This window comes from Alexandromys fortis, unplaced genomic scaffold, assembly GCF_014885135.2.
Source record: "Alexandromys fortis isolate MF-2015 unplaced genomic scaffold, M_Fortis_MF-2015_v1.1 scaffold_0, whole genome shotgun sequence".
NCBI lineage: Eukaryota > Metazoa > Chordata > Mammalia > Rodentia > Cricetidae > Alexandromys > Alexandromys fortis.
Window position 1 is genome coordinate 20820364 of NW_026067949.1, and position 21586 is coordinate 20841949.

Sequence of the window (21586 nt, forward strand, 5' to 3'; positions counted from 1 at the left end):
TTGTCAACTATCTGTCAAAGATGACATCTTAAGAGGCCACATTTACTACAAATATGTCTAAAGTGCCTTTGAAATATCACCATATTATAAACTACAAAAGTCGGCGTGTTTTCCTCCTCCACAGTCAAACCCAAGTTTAAATGAAACAATCACAAGGGTCATTCAACAAGCATTTATTGAAGGCTTTCTGCATGCAAATTACTATTCCACACAGCTGAGGAATACAGTTCATAACAGTTCTTTGTGTCTTTAAAATAAACTAGAAGAGTTCAAAGGCTCACAGCACCACGGAAGGACAAATGTTTGAGGAGATAGAAATGATTTCAGTATTAGCATCAGGACCTTGATTCCAATATGGATAGAATTATCACACTCTATCCTAAAAACGCACATTTGCTGTCTGTCAGTTTTTAAGTGTCACTCCTCGATCACCTAGTGGTATAGAATGTAAGTGTGTAAATTTCCATGTTACTAAGTAGACATCTTTCTAACTCCTACCCTCCCTGTGCTCGCTGTCTGGTGAGTGGACAGTTCACAATGTTCATATACAATTGCAGTGCATTGTGCAGTACTTGGAAAGTTTTTGGAAGCAATGGTAAGTACAGTAAAGAGAAATGGAATCAGATAAGTGCAAATCAAAGTGGGCATGCTCTCCGCACTTACTAGGAAGTCAGGGAAGGCCTGTCTGATGAGATGGAATTTGCACAGAGAGGTTAACAGTGATAAAGAGAGTCAGGCAGAAGGGCAAAAGACAAACATTTCTACAAAAGGGACTAGTGGAAGCAAAATCAAGTTCAAGAAACATGTTTCAGAGTGTGGCCCCGGATGTCCATGGAACAGCAAGATCAAATAAGAGTAGACGGTAAGTGGAGATGTGGATGATTTTCAAAAAAATGTAATATCCTCTAAGGGCAGAACCCGCCAGCCAGAACAGATGCTATCTACAAACCTCCAGGAAGCTCTATCTGTCTGCGTCTGCCGGGTATCAGCTGAGATAGGAAATGAGATCAGCAGACTAGTGGAGAGCAGATCATTTGAGGCCAGGATGCTATCTCACCATAAATATTAAGCAGGCCCAACAGCCAACTTCATTTACAAAGAATAGGGATGTTAGTGTTTCTGTAGAAAGTGTATTCACTCACTCAGTAATTCAACTCAAATCATTTTTGTTTTGTTTTTCAAGACAGGGTTTCTTTGGGTAGCCTTGGCTTTCCTGGAACTAGCTCCTTAGACCAGGCTGGCCTTGAACTCACAGAGATCCACCTGTCTCTGCCTCCCAAGTGCTGGGATTAAAGGCGTGAGCCAGCACCACCCAGCTTAAGTCAATTCAATTTTTAAAGTGATTCTAACACAATGTTCCGCAATGGCTGAAGCAATTCTCATTTCCATCAACACACACCACACACACACACACACACACACACACACACAAATACCTCCTCTCCACTCTCTCTAATCTTACTTTCTCTGATAATGAAGCCACCCCAACAGATGTACAGTGACACATCACTGTGTATTTTATTTGGTGTGACTTATGATAAGCACAAACAGATGGTGAGGGTTTGCCTGTATACACTATGAGCGCCAACAGAACCGGATAAATGACGTGGTTTTCTTTTTCAAGAAAGCAATGGGGTAGTTTCCCTCAAGAACTGGGCTGGAGTGATTGCTCAGTGGTTAGAGCTCATAATGCTCTTGAAGAGGACCCTAGTTTGGTTCCCCACAATCCTGTTGGGTGGCTCAGCATAATCTGTTTTCTATGATGATGAGTGAGATGTGAAAACTAAACATTGTTTCGGCACACAGCTAGTCATTGTCAGCTGGTTTTTTTTTTTTTTTTTTTTTGTGGAAGTAATATCGTTGAGGGGAAGAAAGGGAACAGAATGATAGGGAGTAGGAGGAAGAAAGAAGGGGAAATAACCTGTCCTTTATAATCTTTAAAATCAGAAACTGAGTTACAGACTAGAGAACCATAGACTGGAATCGTCCCTGAATGATAGGAGGAAGGAAAAATGACTAAATGATGATAAACCAGAGTTTCAGAGAACCACTGGAAGCAAGTGGCTATCGCCTTCTTTCCGGAACATTGACAGAATGCCTTGTAAGGCTGATGAAGAGCCTGCAAACCATGAAATAAATACTTCCTGCAAATCTCTGGTTCAAGATAGCAATTGGTTACAGTACTGGGATATAAGTGATGGTTACTCAGATGCAGACTCCAGTCACTGGCAGTAAATATCTAATCCATTTAGTCTGAATTAGGTCAGAAACCCATGCTAACCAATGAAGATGGAACGTATAAGGTCTTTCAATCATCTGTCCCCTCCCAATTGAACAGCTAAATGTCAGTTTAACCTAGTACCTAGATGGATTCAAATGCATGGGTCATTTTAAAGTTAGATCCTACCTATGTAATAGGAAGATGTCAAGGATTTGGGTGAATTTTTGAAGGTTACATAATGAGAATAAGCCTCTGTTGTGCTGAGCTTTTTAGAAGAGCTTGCCTTACAATCAATGATATGCCATTCCCGTTTTGCCATCCCCTTTGTGGAAAGACATTTTCTATCTCTTCCTCCTGAAGTTGTTCTGTTTATGATTTGGATTTTTATAACAAGTTGACCTTTTTCCCTAAATAGGTCATTTTATTGCATAGCCAGTAACCTTGGTGTTCTGCGGATTTTTGCCTGAGGAAGTTGAATGTATTTATATCTGGATGTGTCCATATGTCAAACAGATATCTCAATCTCTATTTGAAAGCTGCTGAGGGTATAGAACACTGTGAAATTCCGTGCTTCATGAAATCAAATAAAAACCAGTGCTCTTGACATGTCACTGGATGTTTCCAAAAGATCAAAACTGAAATGTTAAAAGTGACCTTCTGTCTTATAAAATGAAGTCATAAACAAAAGAGCAGCTGGAATTCCTCACCAATTTGTTTATATGTCATACATATGTATTTTCCATGCAAGCTCTGTAAAAGACTATCATATTTATAAGTGAATTGTATTTTTTAGTATTTTAACAGCAAGATAACATTTTCTATTCAAAATAACAACTGTAAGGTAGATAAATATATAATGAGCTTTTACCTTTGACACACTTTAGGACTGTACAATTATGTTATCCAGCTATTTTGGAGAGTGCTTAGTTAAAAGAAAGCAGGTGTCCCAGCCATTAAATGTATAAACTATCATAAATTTTAACAATATTGAGAGTAGATGATAAGAAAGTATTATTGTATACCAAGCAAAAATCCAATCAGTTCTGTGATTTGATTGAAAAAATATGCTAACCTGTACAACTGTAGAGGGAAATAAATAATACCTTGTGATAATAATGCATAATTAATTTAATAAAGAGACCTGATGATCTATATGTAATATAGTACACCCATGTTACTCAAAGAAAGTGATAAGTTCTGACAATATTAGTGAGACAAATTTTGTCATTGTATGAAAATTAGGGAGTAATTAATAGAAACCAAGATTGTTAAGTGTCAATAAGCCATAAATTCTTATGTAGCCAGCATCATATATGCATTCTATCATGGACTGAAACAACCATGCATTAGTGCATTTACAGTTAGTGTGGTAAATAATTGAGGTTCATTGATATATAAAGAAAAGTAGTTTTCAATTTCACTTCTATGAAGTTCATTGTAGTTTGTTTTATGTTGAGGTCTTTGATCCATTTGGACTTGGGTTTTGTGCATGATGATAGATATGGATTTGTTTTCATTCTTCTACATGTTGATATCAAGTTATGTCAGCAACATTTGTTGAATATTTCCACTTTATATTTTTTGTTTCAGGTGTTCATAAGTATATGGATTGATATCCAGGTCTTTGATTTGATTCCACTTTTTTTAAAAGCATTAACTTTTATTTTATGACTCTCTATACTCTTTTTTTTCTCTTCCAAGCCTACGTACATTAACCCAACACTATGACCCATTTATAGGTCTTTTATGTCTGAATCTGTCTTACTGTGTATCTGTAATTCTTTACTATCCACTAGCACTTCTTAAAAAGCACTTCTTAAAAACTTAACTTGCACAATTAGTAGGGGTAATATGGTATGGCCTGTTTCTCTGCCCAGTCTAAAACTTAAGCTGCTCTGTTATTATGATAAATATGTTAGTTCCTGTTCATGCTCTGCACAGATCACTATGGCAGATTTGCTTGTGCCTCTGAGCTGCTTGTGCCTCTGAGCTTCATGCATTGCCCCACTTCCAGAAACATTTGTATCAAGCAAGCCTGTAGCACTTTACTCACAAACCCCATCTGTTGAAATAGGAGCGGCGGGGCTGCGTCCCCAGCACCCTGGCTGCCTGCTAGCTTATGCCCGAAATAACAACACACACCATATTCTTTTAAACACTGCTTGCCCATTATATCTAGCCTCTTCTTGGCTAACTCTCGCACCTGGACTAGCCCATTTCTAATAATTCGTGTAAGCACCCCAAGGTGCACTTACCGGGAAGATTCTAACCTATGTCCATCTTGGGTCGGAGAGGGTAGAAGGGAAGGAGAAGGGAGAGGGGTATAGAAAAATATATATCTCAATAAAAACAATAAAAAGAAACAAAATACGAAGAAGAGCATGGCCTTTAAAAAAAGGAAAGAAAAGTAAGTTACCTCACTCATAGGTTTGGTGACTCAAAGATACAAAGTGTTGTGCTGTTTCTGAACCCCTTTACCACCACTACATTCCTCTGTGGAGAGAGAATTTAGAGTGAACATGATCACATTGCGAGACTAAAGTCATAAGATGACTCATTCTGGCAAAAGATAACTCAGAATCCCATGGGAACTACCTTAAAAAGTGCTTTACTCCCTGAAAGAATAGATGACCTCCACCACACCCCAATTCATAAAGATCTCACCACCTTTTAACATGGTCACATAAATAAATAAATAAATAAATAAATAAATAAATAAATAAATAAATCTTCTCTGTAACTATGGAGCTATGAATTGGTATGACTTTTCAGACCAAAGTATCTATATTTGCATATTTGTCTTAACTTTTACTATTGTTTGTTGTATCACATTTATTTCATCTTTTCTTTTTCTTTGACGGCATTGATCATATTTTGCTTTATTTCAGTCAACTAATGGACTGAGTCCCTAAAGTATCTGCTTATATCTATTTTTACCCTACTGTTCCCACCCCTAACCTTGTACTGTGCCATATCGATAGCAAAAATATAGTAAATGTGTTAAAGTGGGTTGAAAAGAATATTTTAGCACAAGAGATATCTCAAGGCAACTCAAAGTTAATTAAAATAAGTGTTAAGAATTCAGAGGAATTAGGTGCATTATGAAGTTTAATGAGTTGAGGAAATGTTATAGCTTAAGCTGGCACTTGAAGGATAAGTAAAACTTAGGCAGAAAAGAAAGACAGCAGAGGTAATAGTGTATTATAAAACCCATGAGGCAATAAAGGAAACAGAAGAAACAGAAAACTGTAGCCTTGGTAGAAGCAGCCTCCGTTCTGGGATTTCTCCTATGACTCTATTACTAGAAGTCATAAATATTTCATGTTCACATTAATTAAAAATTGTCATAGCAGAAGAGCAAATTTCCATATTTTTTCAATGATTCATTCAGTCATTCATTCACTTAATCGCTTATTGGGGGTTTACTGTGATTGTTTATGCAAATTAAGGGATATGACTCATATTGACTAAAATATTGATTTAAAGAGGGCAAGGCAAAGAGATGAGAGAACAGAAACTGAGGTAGAACTAGCAAAAAGAGTACCACTCTAGCCATACCAGGTCTACCAGAGGCAGCAGATTTGAAAAATGTGTGAGAGCCTATCTGTCAGAACTCAAGAGGCAGCCTCCACCTCTGGTACAGACCCTAGAGGTTTACTCACATTATCTGAACTGCCCCTTTTCCAGGAAAAAAAATAACATCTATATTACAAGACAGTAGCCCTTAGTTAAGAACTTAAGGATGTATCTTACTACATTCTATAGGTCATTAAAATTGTAGATTGAAAGCTTGAAATAATGAAAGTCCTATGTTAGGAGTCCTAAAATGTTTCTTGGACTTATGTGTGAGTGCTTGTCAAGGGCTAGAAGTTGATACTCATACTGTGACAACATAATTAAAAATAGTAACTGATACAATCATAACAATGTGAGGGGACTTCATGTCTGATTATTGAGACAAATACAGAAGCAGTGCATTTCAACCAGGTGTGACTAGAATTGTAAAGGCCATTCAGTTTTGGTGTTATGGAACTCCTGTTGCTGCTTCCAGTCCTCATTCTTCAAACCTCACCCATTCCTTTCCCACCTATCTCCTTCCTAGACCGTGTCACCTGTCTGACTGCCTATCAGCATCTTCTTAATAGGGAAGATTGATTTGTATTTGAGAAACATTTCATATATTCCTTCTCAGAGTATCTCAGGCCCCCTTCACCAGTGGGATAAAGTCTGAACTCAAGAGGGAGATGTGCCAAACCTTTCATAATTTGGCATTATCATGCTAGATAGAGGAGTTTTTTGTGCCTGCCAAATATTCACCAAATTTAACTTCTATAGTTCCATTCCCTCTCCTAAAGTGTTCTCTTTACTCACTACTCGTCAAAAACCTGTGGATTTTTTTGCATTTCTAAGATCTACTTCCTGCCAGAAGCCATCCCGATTTAGCTAAGAAAATCACTGCTTAAGCAATGATTCTTAAATATCAACCTTTCACTCCGTTTTTCCCTCTGTCGCTAGAGTCTTTGCCTTGTTTCCAAATGCAGTAACTGATAAAGAGCTAAAACTCCACCGCATTCATTTATAGATGATCAGCACCATGGATAGAGCCCTGTCAGCAGCACCCCATAAATATGCAGGGCTGTTGGCAGAGGAGCTTGAATGTTGATGAGACAATTACACACACAGATTGAAATATGGCACCTTTGTGCAGTAAGATCACTTATTGGCATTGAGGGGTGTGCTCTGTAATTACTGAGAACCGTAAAAAGCTGTTTCACAATATTTACAGGGCAAAGAAAGCAAATAATTTCCATGAAGAAATGGATGCATTAAGAGAATTATTGGCACCCCTGTACATGGTGGGATGAAAAAGTGGGTAAGATAGGAGGCCAGGAAGAGTCACAAGGAAGAAGCAGTGAATCAGACATGACAAGTAAGTATCTGAGCCAGGGTTTTCTTAAACACCTAGCATAGCCCAATGGCATCAAAAGTTACTTAAATATTGCTAAAGTTCATTTGACAAGTGAAATAAATCATCAGGCTGTATTTCCAGTAACTGGTCACAGTACAGTACAGTCAACTAAAGTATGTAAGAGGGAATTTTATATTTCCCCCAGCTTAAAATCTGGATAACAAATAAATTGCTTTGTTACCACAAGCCTTGTTTTCATTAATATTGTGTAAATGTATTTTAGAAATAAATATCATACAAGGTCAAATGTGATATCCTATACATTTGTCTACAGCAAAGAGGTCATCATTGCACTACAATCACAAGGAAGTTTCTTAAATAAAAATCAAACATATTAAAAATGACACCAGTCACAACGGGTTTCATTCAGGATCTCCGTGTTTGTCTCTGCCCATACTGCTCTCCATGGTTAGCTGTAATTTATATAAGAAATGATGAAAGACTGATGTCTACATTAGCAAATAGTAGAATGTTAGCCCATAATCTTAGAACTAACAATCTTTTGATGAAATAATAAAATACATAAATATGTGATTTGCCCATTTTGAGAATATAGTCACTTGAGTAATCAAACTCTGTGGAACTGATAGATCACTTCTGTCACCACTGACTACCTGGGAGGCCTACACTTGCCTGGTCGTCTTATATAAGCTGCACTCATCTCATTTCTATGCACTCTGATTACTTATGGTATTGCGTTTCATTCAAACAGAATGATGCAGCCAATACTCTTGTCATAAAGTTTTCAGTGTTTATCTTGCCTTGCAGTATGTATCGGTGGTCCAACTTTTTTTAATCACTGTGTATTATGCCTGATGAACACACTGAAAACTGTTTACACATAACCCTGTTAATTGACTTTTAGGTCATTTCCAGTTTGGGTTTTATAAACCTTTACATAAGGGTCAAGTTTTTGTTGATTGTTGATTAAATAAATGGCTATCAGTGGAACTGTTGCCTCAGAAAGTGTATTTAAGCTTGAACTGGTCATTTTTCAAAACTCATATTACACTCCCATCAAGATACATAAGGAATTCACAAGCTTTTCATTATAAGGTAACAACCTGTCTTCCAGTGAGCCTTAATTCACATCTATATAAAAGGTATGAATATTATATATTGTCCCAGGTGCTTACCAGCCAATCATCTAGAGAGGATTCCAGGCCCAAGTGAACAAAACAGGAAGGGAAGTGACTGAGGGGCTGCACAGCCAGAGGAAATGCAATGCTTGGCTTGACTCTCCCTTGATCAGAAGTCCTTCAGAGTTCCAGCAGGAAATGTAGGCCACTGAAAGGGATAATTTTAGATGGCCTATGAAAGGGGTCAGGAGATACAATGAATAGAAACAAATGGTATAATAATAGTGCATAGCATAACATACTACCTATTAAACAGCCACACCAGGTTCCAAGGACCCACAAAAAATTTCTTATGTACTTTGAAGCTAACTGGTCTCTAAGACCTTCTGGTAATACACAAAATATATTTACAATATATAAAAAGTATTTATAAGGTAAAAAAGGTTATACCACACCCTGAACAATTGTTTTTCTATTTATCCAAGAATCATAGAAAATACCATTAGAAATAGTTTCACAAATTATACTCTTATTTTACCCTATTAAGTGCTTGTTAGCCACATAAAAGATGCTAGTTCCTAATATTTGCTTAATTTTCCTTGAGAAACCGTATAAATTTTTTGTTCATTTGGGTTGGATAATGTATTCTCAGTGATCTTGGGTTTAAAATGTATTTTTACTTCACTTGGGGTTCTGATTATATTTCTGTACACTTCATCTTCGCATGGTTATGTTGTAACTTTTTATACATAAGATTATAAATAGCTTGACTTCTTGATTGGATATCTGTTGTTCTTTACTAATACTTTATGTTTATTGTGTGAAATAACAGGATTTATTGATGTGGGGTTCCCCTCTGTATGCTGTGAATGCCATTGGTTAATAAAGAAACTGGCTTGTCCTGATTGGATAAAGTAGAGCTAGGTGGGGAAAACTAAAATGAATGCTGAGATAAAGGGCAGAATCTAGAGAAGCAATGCACCCCCGCCAGAGACAGATGCCAGAACTTTACTGGGTAAGCCACAGCCTTGTGGTGAGACACAGATGAATGGAAATGGGGTAAATTAAAATGTAAGACCTAGCAAAAAAGAAGATAGAGCTAATAGGCTAAGCAGTGATTTATTTATTGATTGATTGATTGATTGATTTTTTTCGAGACAGGGTTTCTCCGTAGCTTTTGGTTCCTGTCCTGGGACTAGCTTTTGTAGACCAGGTTGGCCTCGAACTCACAGAGATCCACCTGCCTCTGCCTCCTGAGTGCTGGGATCAAAGGCGTGTGCCACCACCGCCCGGCTCTAAGCAGTGATTTAATTAATAAGGTTTCTGTGTGGTTATTTCGGGACTGAGCAGCGGAAACAAACAAGTGGTCTCTTACTACAATGTATTATATCATTTTCATTGATGTTCATTATGTGCTTGGATTATATCCACCACTAATAACTTCTTTTGCCACTGTCCCCTATAAAAAGATCACTTTCCTTGTCCCAATCTCCCTTCTACTTACAAGTCTCCTATATGCATATTTTATACTCAATCACTTTTAAATCTAGATTCTGCATATAGAAGAAGCTTAGATATTTGTGTTTCTGAATTGAGCTTATTTCACTTAACTGCATAATGTCCAATTTAACTATATTTTCCTGCAAATAATATTTTGATAATCTTGTGGCTGCATAAAAGTCTATTGGGTACATAAGGCACATTTTCTTTATCCATGCGTCTGTTAATGAACATCTAGACTGATCCCATGACACGACTTGATTTTTTTAGGTAGTATGTTAAAGAGACTTTTCATTGATGTGACAAAATATGTGACGGCGGCAACAACTTGGGGGAGAAAGGACACCTTTTGACCCAGCATCATCTCAGAGAATTCAGTTCACACACCTTGGTTCCACTGACCCTGGACCCTGAGGAGCAGAGCATCGTGACAGAAAGAGCATGTGCCAAAGACTACTCTGTCATGATAGATGGGAAACAGAAACAGAAAGAGGGCCCTGCAGAGACAAGACATGCCCACACGTAAGGTCCTAGTGACCGCCTTCCAGAATTGTCCAGGCTCACCCTCAGTAACACCTCAAACTTGGGATAAAGTCTGTAAAACACGAGTCATTTATGGGGAAACCTCATACTCAAACCATAGCTCAGCGTAAAATGGTCTCCCCCGGGATGTTCACCTGGGTAAACAGTTCAGCATAGTACACCATCCTGAGTGAGGTAAGCCAGACCCAAAAAGAGGAACATGGGATGTTCTCACTCATATTTGGTTTCTAGCCATAAATAAAGGACATTGAACCTATAATTCGGGTTCTTAGAGAAGCTAAATAAGAAGAAGAACCCAAAGAAAATCATATAGGCATCCTCCTGAATATTAAACTTCATCAGGCGATGAAAGGAGACAGAGACAGAGACCCACATTGGAGCACCGGACTGAAATCTCAAGGTCCAAATCAGGAGCAGAAGGAGAGAGAGCACAAGCAAGGAACTCAGGACCGCAAGGGGTGCACCCATACACTGAGACAATGGGGATGTTCTATCAGGAACTCACCAAGGCCAGCTGGCCTGGGTCTGAAAAAGCCTGGGTCAAAACCGGTCTCGCTGAACATAGCGGACAAGGAGGACTACTGAGACCTCAAGAACAAAAGCAACGGGTTTTTGATTCTACTGGACCTATTGGTTTCGTGGGAGCCTAGGCAGTTTCGTGGATGCTCACCTTACTAGACCTGGATGGAGGTGGGTGGTCCTTGGACTTCCCAAAGGGCAGGGAACCCTGATTGCTCTTTGGGCTGAAGAGGGAGGGGGACTTGATTGGGAGAGGGGGAGAGAAAGGGGAGGCGGCGGTGGGGAAGAGACAGAAATCTTTAATAAATAAATAAATAAATTTTAAAAAAAAAGAGTTTATGTCATTCAGACTGTTGCCCTTTAAACTGCTGTGGTGTCACACTTAGACAGAAGAGAGTTTTACCCCAAAGTTTTAAAATTTTTATTAATTATTATTTTATGTTCCTTGGTGTTTTGCCTACAGGTATGTCCATGTGAGGGAGCTAGATCCCCTAGGATGGAGTTACAGACAGTTGTGAGCTGTCATGCGGGTGCTGGGAATTGAAACCCAGGTCCTCTAGAAGAACAGCCTGTGCTCTTAGCATCGAAGCCATCTCTCCCACCCTGCCCTCAATTTTTTTTTAAAGATTCATCAGAAACATGAGTTTTTGTTTTGATTTGACTTTTGTTTCTTTTAACATCCTGGTGATGAAATAATGGCATTAACTGACCTCAAGCTATTTGTATGTGGGTACTTTGAAAATTTCAACAAGAGAAATCTACACAGTTGTTGTCTGTGTTTACTGGATGGCACAAATAAAATATTAGCACTGCTAGCTGGGCGGTGGTGGCGCATGCCTTTAATACCAGCACTCTGGAAGCAGAGGCAGGCGGATCTCTGTGAGTTCGAGGCCAGCCTGGTCTACAAGAGCTAGTTCCAGGACAGGCTCCAAAGCTACAGAGAAACCCTGTCTCGAAAAAAAAAAAAAAGTTATTAACATTGCAGAGTATGGCCTAAGCTACATAATGGTTGTTTTCAAGTAAAATTTTATTGCCACCTATAAAAAGAATTTAATTCTCTTATGTGACTGGGTAGATTAAGCATTTTCATGTGGTATTTCATGCTGTGTAGGAACAGCTGTAGACATTCATCTTTACTTATCGGGCTTGTTAATGATAATGGTAGTGATGGTGACATTCCCAAGATAGCATAGAGCTGAAACACTATCCAAATTACCCTTGTGCTTGCTCAGTCAGGATTTCCTCAAAGCCTGAGTTGACTTGGAGAAGAACAATTACTGCCTTACATTAACTACATTATTGTGAATGGGGCCATGCAGTCCTAAAAGATGACACTGATTTTAGAGACTCATCAGACAGAGGTCCCATTTTCCCTGGAGTATGCAGGAGCAAGGACAATTGCATGAAGCAATAAAAGGGTAAAGAATTGAGATCGCTTCTGGAAGAGGTGGAAAGAACTTGGATCTGGAGTACCCCTACTAGATTAAACCAAGGACTGAGTAACAGCAACATTTGCAAACTTGGACAAGCTCCTCACTAAGATTCCTCGTATGTAAAATGTAGCGCAGTGGTTGGCTTTCACACCACCACTGGAAGACGTAGTGAGTCGATGTATAAGAGTTGCTGAGACTGCACCAGAGGAGGTTTGAAACATTAACTATGAATCTTTACACTCAAATGCTGAATATGATCAGTATTCTCACAAAGCTTGACTTAGTGACCTCAAGAGGAAAAAAATCAATAGGAAAAAAGATAGGCAGTGTTTTAGTGTGAAATGTTTTATGTAGAGCCTTTATGTCAACAGGAATAAAGCCAGAACAAGAAAAATTAATTTCACACTTTGGCCTTCTGTGAATGCCTCTTGTTCCATGAGCACTTTAGCCAGTATCACTTAACCCCAAGGTGAAAATGAATATAGCAAGAGAGAGAGAGAAACAGTTGTTAAATTTATTGCAGTAGCCAAGCTATCAAATTAAACTTGTTATTTATAGTGGATCTAATTGTCAGCCTAATTTACGTATTAATATTTCAGGACTGTGTGTGCAGAAATTTCATCAGCAGACCGTTATTTCCACTGAGGCTTAGTGGTTACATTCTGGACTCTATGCTGTCTTCTCTCTTAGGGGTCACATGCACAAGTGGGGGAGCCAAAGAGGGGGTGACGTAACCCCATGGTACCTGTTTGCCTCCATTTCACTTCCTGAACAATACAACTGATACAATACAGTTGATAGTTGGTGGATTTCAACAAAATAACTTGACCCAAGTTACATGTGGGAATAGACCGGTTTCCCTAAATAATCATTTGAAAAATCAAATTTCTGAGCTTTAAGCAAAAGAGAAGAAAATTTATAATCTATAAGTGGCTTTTATTAATTTTCATTATTTGTTAATTCCATAGATGTTTCCACTCAGTATTTTCTCTTTCACACCTGGGTGGCAGTATCCAGCGTTTGCTACCCAGGTGTTCGGATGGTTCAGAATGCTTGTGGGATTCTGGGGATTTTCGCATAACTTCTGCGCTTTCCACAAGCCAGCAGTAGCAGCTCCTCTGAAATGCATATGATCAACCTGTTTGCCCAGAGGCATCATTTTTTCAAAAGTAAGCAATTTTATATTTAATAAGCTAATTAAACCAAAATGTTAGTGTGCGGCACAGCACCAGTGGTACCAAGGAACATTATTACCAAACAAGTAATTGTCTCAGGGTATTCTTTCACATAAAGGAATAAGTCAATCTATCAGGTATATTTTATTTTAACAACTCCTTTTCCCTTTCATTGCCTGTTCGTGGGCACATTCTAGAAAACTCCATATTGTCTGTTGGAATTGATATTATTGGCACTCTCAAATTCATTTTTTTTGGCTCTGTTCCTTTAGCTGTGAGAATCTTTAATTTGCAACAGCTTTTAAACCGCGCAGAAAATAATCATTCCCCAAATTTGATAACTGCTTTATTGTAAATACTTTAGATTTTAAGAGAGAGAAAGAGAGACGTCATTGTTTATGCAGAACCCAGCCATCACGGTCCCTCCCATAGAGGGTGCAGGCGTCGTATCCAGGGCGCTCAGCTGCAGCAGTTGATGCGTTCAGCCAGGGCAAACTGAAACGTGAGATAAGAAACCAAAGGTGCTGATTCTGTTCTGGAGAACACGTTAATATGCGATCACAAACTGTAAGCTGTCTCAGCTAGAGATGCTGCACTCGAACTGCATAATCCCTTCACTCCCGTGCCCGGTCCCACAGTCCACTGAAAGCTGAGTACAGCATCCATTATTCCCTTGATGTTATTATAGTCATAGTATATCCTTATAAGAAAAGTCTTGGACTGGAAACAAATACAAAATTCCAACGTGTCCACTACTAATCCTCCCACTTCCCCTGCTTAGCCCTCCCATGGCTTCCTTTTCCCTGAAATCACCATGAGAAGCTACACTCCTAAAACATTAGATTTTTGGCTATTTTCTTTTGTTTCTGTTATGTTTTAAGATTTATTTTATCTACTCTGCGTGTGTGTGTGTGTGTGTGTTTGTGTGTGTATGCATGTCTATGTGTTTGTTCACACATGGGTGAGGGTACCTGTGTTGGGCATCAGCTAACCCTGGAGTTACATGTGGATGTGAGCTGCCCAGTGTGGGTTTGGGAACTGAACTTGGGTCTCCATAAGAGCAATACATGTTCTTCACCACAGCCCATTACTGTTTTCTGAGATACAGTTTTCTGAATAAATGTAAATGTCATCTTGAACTAACCTTGAACTCCTGGTCTTCTGGCTCAGCCTCCTGAGTTCTCAGGCTATAGTGATGAGACACCGCACGTGACTCTTGGCTAATATATTGAAGTTAATTTCTATACATTCTCTGAATTAACGAATTAGCCCAACAGTAAGAGATAATAGGACTTTCCTTGTTCTGGCATTTTTAGAATCATGTCATCCTAACCCTTCATTCATGACTGAAACTCTATAGCAGGGAGCTTCCAGCTTTAGATGCTGATGTACTTCCATCTAAATGAGGCCAAGCAATCATTTTTTTACAACATTTTATGTTGAAGATTTTCCAAAATCCATGAATGTTCCAAGAATTTTACAGCAAACACTTACATAACTTGCTACCCTAATTCAATAATTAGCATTTTACATATTTGTTTTATCATAGGTCTGTCTCTCTGTCCAATTTGTTTTGTTAAAAGCATCTCACAGCAAATTTCAATTGTCACTCTCCACCACGTTTCACATTTCCCTGTGCCTATCATTAGAATCCTGTGTGCTCTCACGGTTCCTTTTGTTTGTGAAGTCAAATTTGCATACAGTGAAATATGCAACTCCTAAATATAAAACCTTTTGCCAATGGCTTACATCAGCATAACCCAAAACAGAATAGCCCAAAGCTAAGGTTAGAACATTCTAATTGCTCCCAAATTCCTTCTGCTCTGCTGCCTATGAGCCCTGTCTTTTCTCTGAAGGACCATCACTGCTCTGGTTTTTCCCAGGATTGACTAGTTGCGAGCTTTCAACTAGTGCTTTTCCATAGAATTGTTGATTGAACTGATGCATACCAAGAGTATCTTACCTAAAGACTAAGCAAATCAACCCTTTTCTTTTTAATTCAAAAAGTCTTTCATTATTTCATACATAAGTACTACATTGATTATATTTGTGATTCTTCCTCTTATCCTTCCTACTTCTCTCATGTAGCCCCACTACCTCTCCAACTTATACTCTCTTATTCTTTCATTATTATTGTTTCATACATATAAATTCCATATGTTTCTATCTCTCTCTCTGTCTCTCTCTCTCTGTCTCTCTCTCTCTCTCTGTGTGTGTATGTGTATGTGTGACTGAGTCTACTGAGCCTTGTTCACAAGTAAATACATCTAGTGATGACCACTTGGAACAGAATAACCTATTGGAGGCCATGCACACACACACTTATATGTGTACATGTGTTCATTTTCTATTTCCACATCCCTGTAACTTCCTGAGACTTTGTGGAGTTATTACAATGACGTATTCGCCTTTATTTCTCACAGTCCAGTTACATCCTAAAACCTTTCTCACAGGTGCAGATGGGCAAAAGGCAAAGGATTCCCTCGAGTGTCTTCATGCATACATGTTCTTGGGAAGCTTGATATAGGCAGCATTTCGGAAATAAATTCATCCAGTATCTATTAAGTGTCTACTGTATGGCAGATTCTAGACTAAATGCAGCATACCAAGAAAATTAAAACTTGTACAAGTCCCAATCAAAGAGAAAAGCACACAAGATAACAACTTTTAATAAAATAATATATGTTGAGTTGGATTATGACTAACCTTATGCCACAGATGTTGGATAGGTACATTGCTCTGAGCAAGATGGGCGTGATTTCTTTTCTCAAGAATTGCAGCAGATAAATTATGGAAATGGTTGGAAGTTCTGTGTGCTCTGAGCAGCACATAACAGCAAGTCGGGTAATTGAGTTTATGTGGACTGACAAAATGTAGGCCACAGGCATAACTGGATGTCCATGTTTATTGAAATGCCAGTTATAATCGCCAAGATATGGAATTAGCCTGGATGTCTGTCAGCAGATGACTGGAAGAAGGAAATGAAATTTTATTCACACACAGGGAGTGGGGGAAGAGTATATTATTCAGGCATAAAGAAGAATGAATTCATGAGGAATGAAATTAATGGAAATGTAGACCACCATATTAAAAGAGGTAAGCCAGACTTAGATAAGTAACACATTTTTTAACTCTTTTGTAGGAAAAGAATGAAATAAGAAGGAGCTATAGCTATTAATGAATACGACCAACAGATGGGTGAATATGGGTAATAGAGATTATAAACATGGCCCAGGTGCCTTATACACATGTCTGAGAATGTCATGATAAAACACACTATTGTATTTGATTAACATATACTGATACAAATGATAGCATATTGGACCACTGGGGATAAAATGCATGGAAAGAGGAGAGAGGTGAATCTGCCAAAGGTGTTGACTCATCAAGAAGGTTCTACGTTTCTGTCTGGAGGGTCAGTAGTTCCATGTTTTATAGAAATCACTAACTTGGGAATAGCATCTGAATGTGACCCAATGTTGATTGTGCTGCTGTTGCAACAAGATGTAATTCTAGACTCAAAGAGTCTTAGAGGCAAGGATGTGGCACGCATGACTCTGATGTCATGGAAATTCATCCAACAGTACCTTTGGCTGCACTGGAATCCCCACGAAGCACAAAAGATACCATGGGGAAACTGGGACCAAGTCCTGAAATCAGCCCAGAAGATGAAGTGGGGACCAGCATATTCATGAGCAGGCTATCTCAGAGGAGTTCAGTGACTTAAATAAATGTGGGGAGGTAGGGAGGTGGTTCGGGGTGGGGGGAGAAGCATTTTTGAATTCAGATGTCCAACACCCATGTAAAAGCCAGGTATGTTGATGAGAGTCTGTAACCCCAGTGCTGATGGAGTTGAAGGTACTGAGAGACAAGATTTCCAAGGCCAATTCAACAAGCCTAGCCAAAGCAGCAGTGAGCTCGATGTTCCAGAAGAGGCACTGTCTCAAAGAAGAAAGTGGAGAGCAATCAAGAAAGACAGCAGATGGAGCCTCTGGCCTCCATAGGTGCACACAACTGCACCAATACAAACACAAATACATATACAAATGCACACACACACACACAAAGAGAAAGAGAGACACACAGATACACACACACAAACACACACTAAAAAATGCAAAATAAATGTGGTCAGATTCATTCTTACCTTGTATCTCCTTACTATACTTACAATTTTAAAATAATTTGTAATAAAATGATTAATTAGCCTAAACAAAAAATAATAGGCTTAAGAACTACTGCTGGAATTAAGAAAAAAAGCAAAATGTAAATGTAACATTTTGTTTATTCCTGGTAAGATTATATGAGAAAAAGTCCACAGTGAAGCAGCCACTGTTCACTATTGCTGGCATAATCTCCATTACCTTTTTGTAAACATACATTTTAATTACATCAGTCTAGTGGTCTTCATGTAGATATTTACTTTTAGCATAATGGATTTTTAAGGGAAAATGCTCCATGAAAGCATTGAGTGTTGAATATTTTATTGGAAAGAAAATGCTAAAAGTATTTTTATATCATTCAATATTGATACCTTGGGGAAGGTGAGGTGAAAGTATCTTTTGATGGCTTAAAAGAAAACCTTTGCAACCTTTAGCTGTGAGCAGAATTTAGAAGTTCACACTGATATTAATAATGTATTATTTATAAATGCATTAGAGTGGAAAGCTTTACCAAAAATTTTGTTTGCTTTTGCTGTTTTCTTTTGTGCAAAACTGGACCGGTGTTCTTACATGGTATATGATACGTATCAGATGATTAATTCTTTTTGAATTAAAAACATTCATATATATGAATAAGGTGTTTAAACTTACCCTAAACACTAAAATTAAGGCACTGAAACTATATCTAAAATACATGTGAATTTTACAAATCAGTTTTAAACAAGTTAAAGCACCATTATCTTGTACGTTTAGGGTAGGACACTTCTTGCGTTCTACTGCAGTTTATGCCATTTTGTGAAGACAGGAAAAAGACGGAAGACAGAAAGTGAACAGACTCCTCAAACCCAGGCATTTCTCTAAGAGAAAAAAAAAGTGATTGACTAATTGTCTGAATCAACACATAGCATTCAGGTTTTTTTAATAGTGCTAAAGATGATCCTTAAATAGGATTGGGTCATTTGGGACTTTAATGAAGCTCCCCATAATCCCACCTGCGAGTGTCTTATTTCAGCAGATGTATTGCCAGGACAGGTCCCCAGAGGTTCTCAAATCCATGTAGGGAATTAAAGCCAGTGAATCTGGTGTGGTCGTTAAATGCTTCCAAATCCACATACTGAGACTTAATCACTGCCATGACAGTATTAAAACAGAGGGCCGTTAGGAAGTGGATAAGTCATAAAGCCATTAGTGACCTTATAAAAGTTTCAAAAAAGTGCTTGGCACCTCTGACCTCTTTTTCTACGTGATCATGTAAAGATGGCTTAAGTGTGAAATGAAGAACAGGTCTCTTGGTTCCTAAATCTATTGTTACCTTGATGGTGGACTTCTTAGCCTCCAGACTATGAGAAATAGCTTTCTAAAACTGGGAAGATAGTCCAATGGATAATACACTTGCCAGACAATCGTGAGGACCTGAGTCTGATTCCCAGAATCTACATGGCAGCTGGATGTGGTAGCTTCTGTAACCTCAGTGCTCCTGGGGAGGTGGAAGGCAGAGACAGGAAGGCGCTGGATGCACACAGGCTGGCTATCCCGGCATATACAGTGGTAAACCAGGTGATCCCTGTCCCAAACAAGCTCTAAAGATTCACCTGTGTTTTTGCTACTCCTACACTGGGCTCACAAACATCAAGTAGCCATGCTTGATGCTTTTATATGGGTGCCTTAGATTTGAACTCTGATCCTTATGCTTTTACAAGTGCCCTTGCTCACTGATCATCTCCCCAGCCCTATAGTTCAATATTTATTGAGGATTTTTTTAATCCATATGGTTTTCCCATTGCGTTCATTTTTTTCCTTTTTTATTAAGATTTTTTTTTTTGGTTTTTCGAGACAGGGTTTCATCAATACAATCTTTTCTCAATTTACATAGCTATCCCTGTTCCCACTCCCTCCCCTCCTCCCATTCCACCCTGCCTCCCACCCCACCCCTCAGAAAAGGTAAGGCTTCCCATGGAGTGTCAACAAATTCTGACACTTTACTTCAGGCAAGACCCCCCCTATATCTAGGCTGAGCAAAGTATCCCTCCAGATAGAATATCCAGCTAAGACTCTAAGCAACAGCAGAGAAGATGCCTAAACTGGCCTTCCCCTGTAGTCAGATCAATGACTACCTTGATTGTCATCATGGATCCTTCATCCAGCAACTGATGGAAGCAGACACAGAGATCTACAGCGAAGCACTGGGCCAAGCTAGCAGAGACCAGTTCACTGAGCTCATTTGAATCTGTCTCTCTCCATTAAAACCAACAACTTTGACAGAGTGTGCTTTATTGCATGACACACGCTGTGTCGTTGTCTGCCTGTGCATTAGATGCTGCTCAGTCTTACTGTGAAAGGTGAGGCAGATTCCTCATGCCCCACCTGTGCTGGGTCAGTATCTTGAATGTAGCAAACATCTGAAGCAAATTGCCAATCATCTTATCTAACAAATTAAAGCCATGGTTGTTCCCCAAAGCAGTTGTTATAGAAACTATTTCAATGCCTAGTTGTATCTTCTTCAGAACTATTTTTTGAAGAACAGGAATGCCAAGTTTCATGTAATCTCATTTGCTAATTTGTTAAAAAAAAAAGCATTAGCTATGGCATATGGACATTTACTATGTCAGAATTCATATTGCCAAAATGAATTCATTCCCTTTCCACTAGCTGGTGCAATATTTTATGTGAATTTCTTTAAAGTGCATCTCTAAGTAATCTACGCGGTCAGAGTATTTTGTAACTGGTGGTGGGTGAATTATTTAATTGGATGATTGTGTTGATAGTATGTAGTGAAATGAATTTACATAAAAAACGAGTTAACAATGTCTTCATTAACAACGTCAAGGCTTTAAAGTGCTTTCTTATTAGTGTGGAAAAGTCATCCCATTAATGTTATTCATTAAAGTCATTGTAAACCATTTATTATTGGTTAATAATAGCAAAAGATACTTGACATGTTAAATAAAATTGAGCCCCAGATCATTCTGCCCTGTTGTTGAACTTTTATTGAGCATTCTTTCAAGTTCTAAACCCAACAAAAGCTATTAGTTTTAGGTAAATGATAGAAGAAGGGTCAAAACTGTTGCACAAATTGCAGGTTGCCCAAACCTTAACACACACCTTAAGAAGAGGATACTTTCTGTAATGCGGAGTGAGGAAAAGTCTTGGAAGACTCCAAAAGAGTAGATGCAAAGTCTAGTGGCAATCACAGAATCGTGTTTTTCAAAAGTCCCATCCTTAAACTCCAATTGCTTACTGTCTGGCCTGGTAAGACTGGATGCAGCTACCATTGAAGCAGCTGGGGAGGGGGCATCACGGTCCTAAGCATCCATCTACCTTCCATCTCTTCCCTACTAATGAGATAATAGGAGGAGAAAGGTGGACCACACTGCAGCTCTTGCCTTCTTTTGATCCAGATACCGCAGTGGAACTAATTTTGGTTTTCTCTAAGACAAACTCTGGAGGAAAACTAAAAGGTTATAACAATCTTAACAGGATTGTTTTTTTACTATTTTACTATTTTATTTTATTTGTGGTTTTCCTGCATGTATGCCAGTGCAACACATGCATATATAGTGCCCATGGAGTCTAGAAGAGAGCACTGAATCTCTTGCAACTGGCATTACCAACAGTTATGAGCTGCCATGTGGGTGCTGGGAATAGATCCCAGGTCCTCTGGAAGAGTAGCCAGTACCCTTCACTGCTAGCCGCCTCTCTAGCCCTAGTCTTAACCTTTTTAAGAACAGTGTAAAAACTACTTCTGGAGTGATGAAATGGACCACAGTAATTTGTTAAGACACACAAGTAAAGAAAGATACTAAACGCCAACCCAAAAAATTAGAATAATCATGTAGTCAAATATTCCTTAAATGCTTTGATTTCAGTAAACGACCTTAAACTCCACATCTGAGTGTCTCTTTGGGCAGCAGAGACAGCTCACAAACAAGTACGAGCATCTGAAAAGCACTCACTGTGGCTCATTTTCCTCCCATTTCAGTTGGG

General features: G+C 38.6%; 1 protein-coding gene across 1 annotated transcript in view; it reads left to right on the forward strand.

The window, feature by feature from the left end:
* Positions 1-825: 825 nt before the first annotated feature.
* Positions 826-21586, forward strand: part of Nwd2 (NACHT and WD repeat domain containing 2) — a 110317-nt gene continuing 89556 nt past the window's right edge. The window contains exon 1 of the mRNA XM_050149628.1: positions 826-862. Within this exon, the coding sequence (XP_050005585.1) occupies positions 826-862 (37 nt within the window). The remainder of the gene's footprint in view (positions 863-21586) is intronic.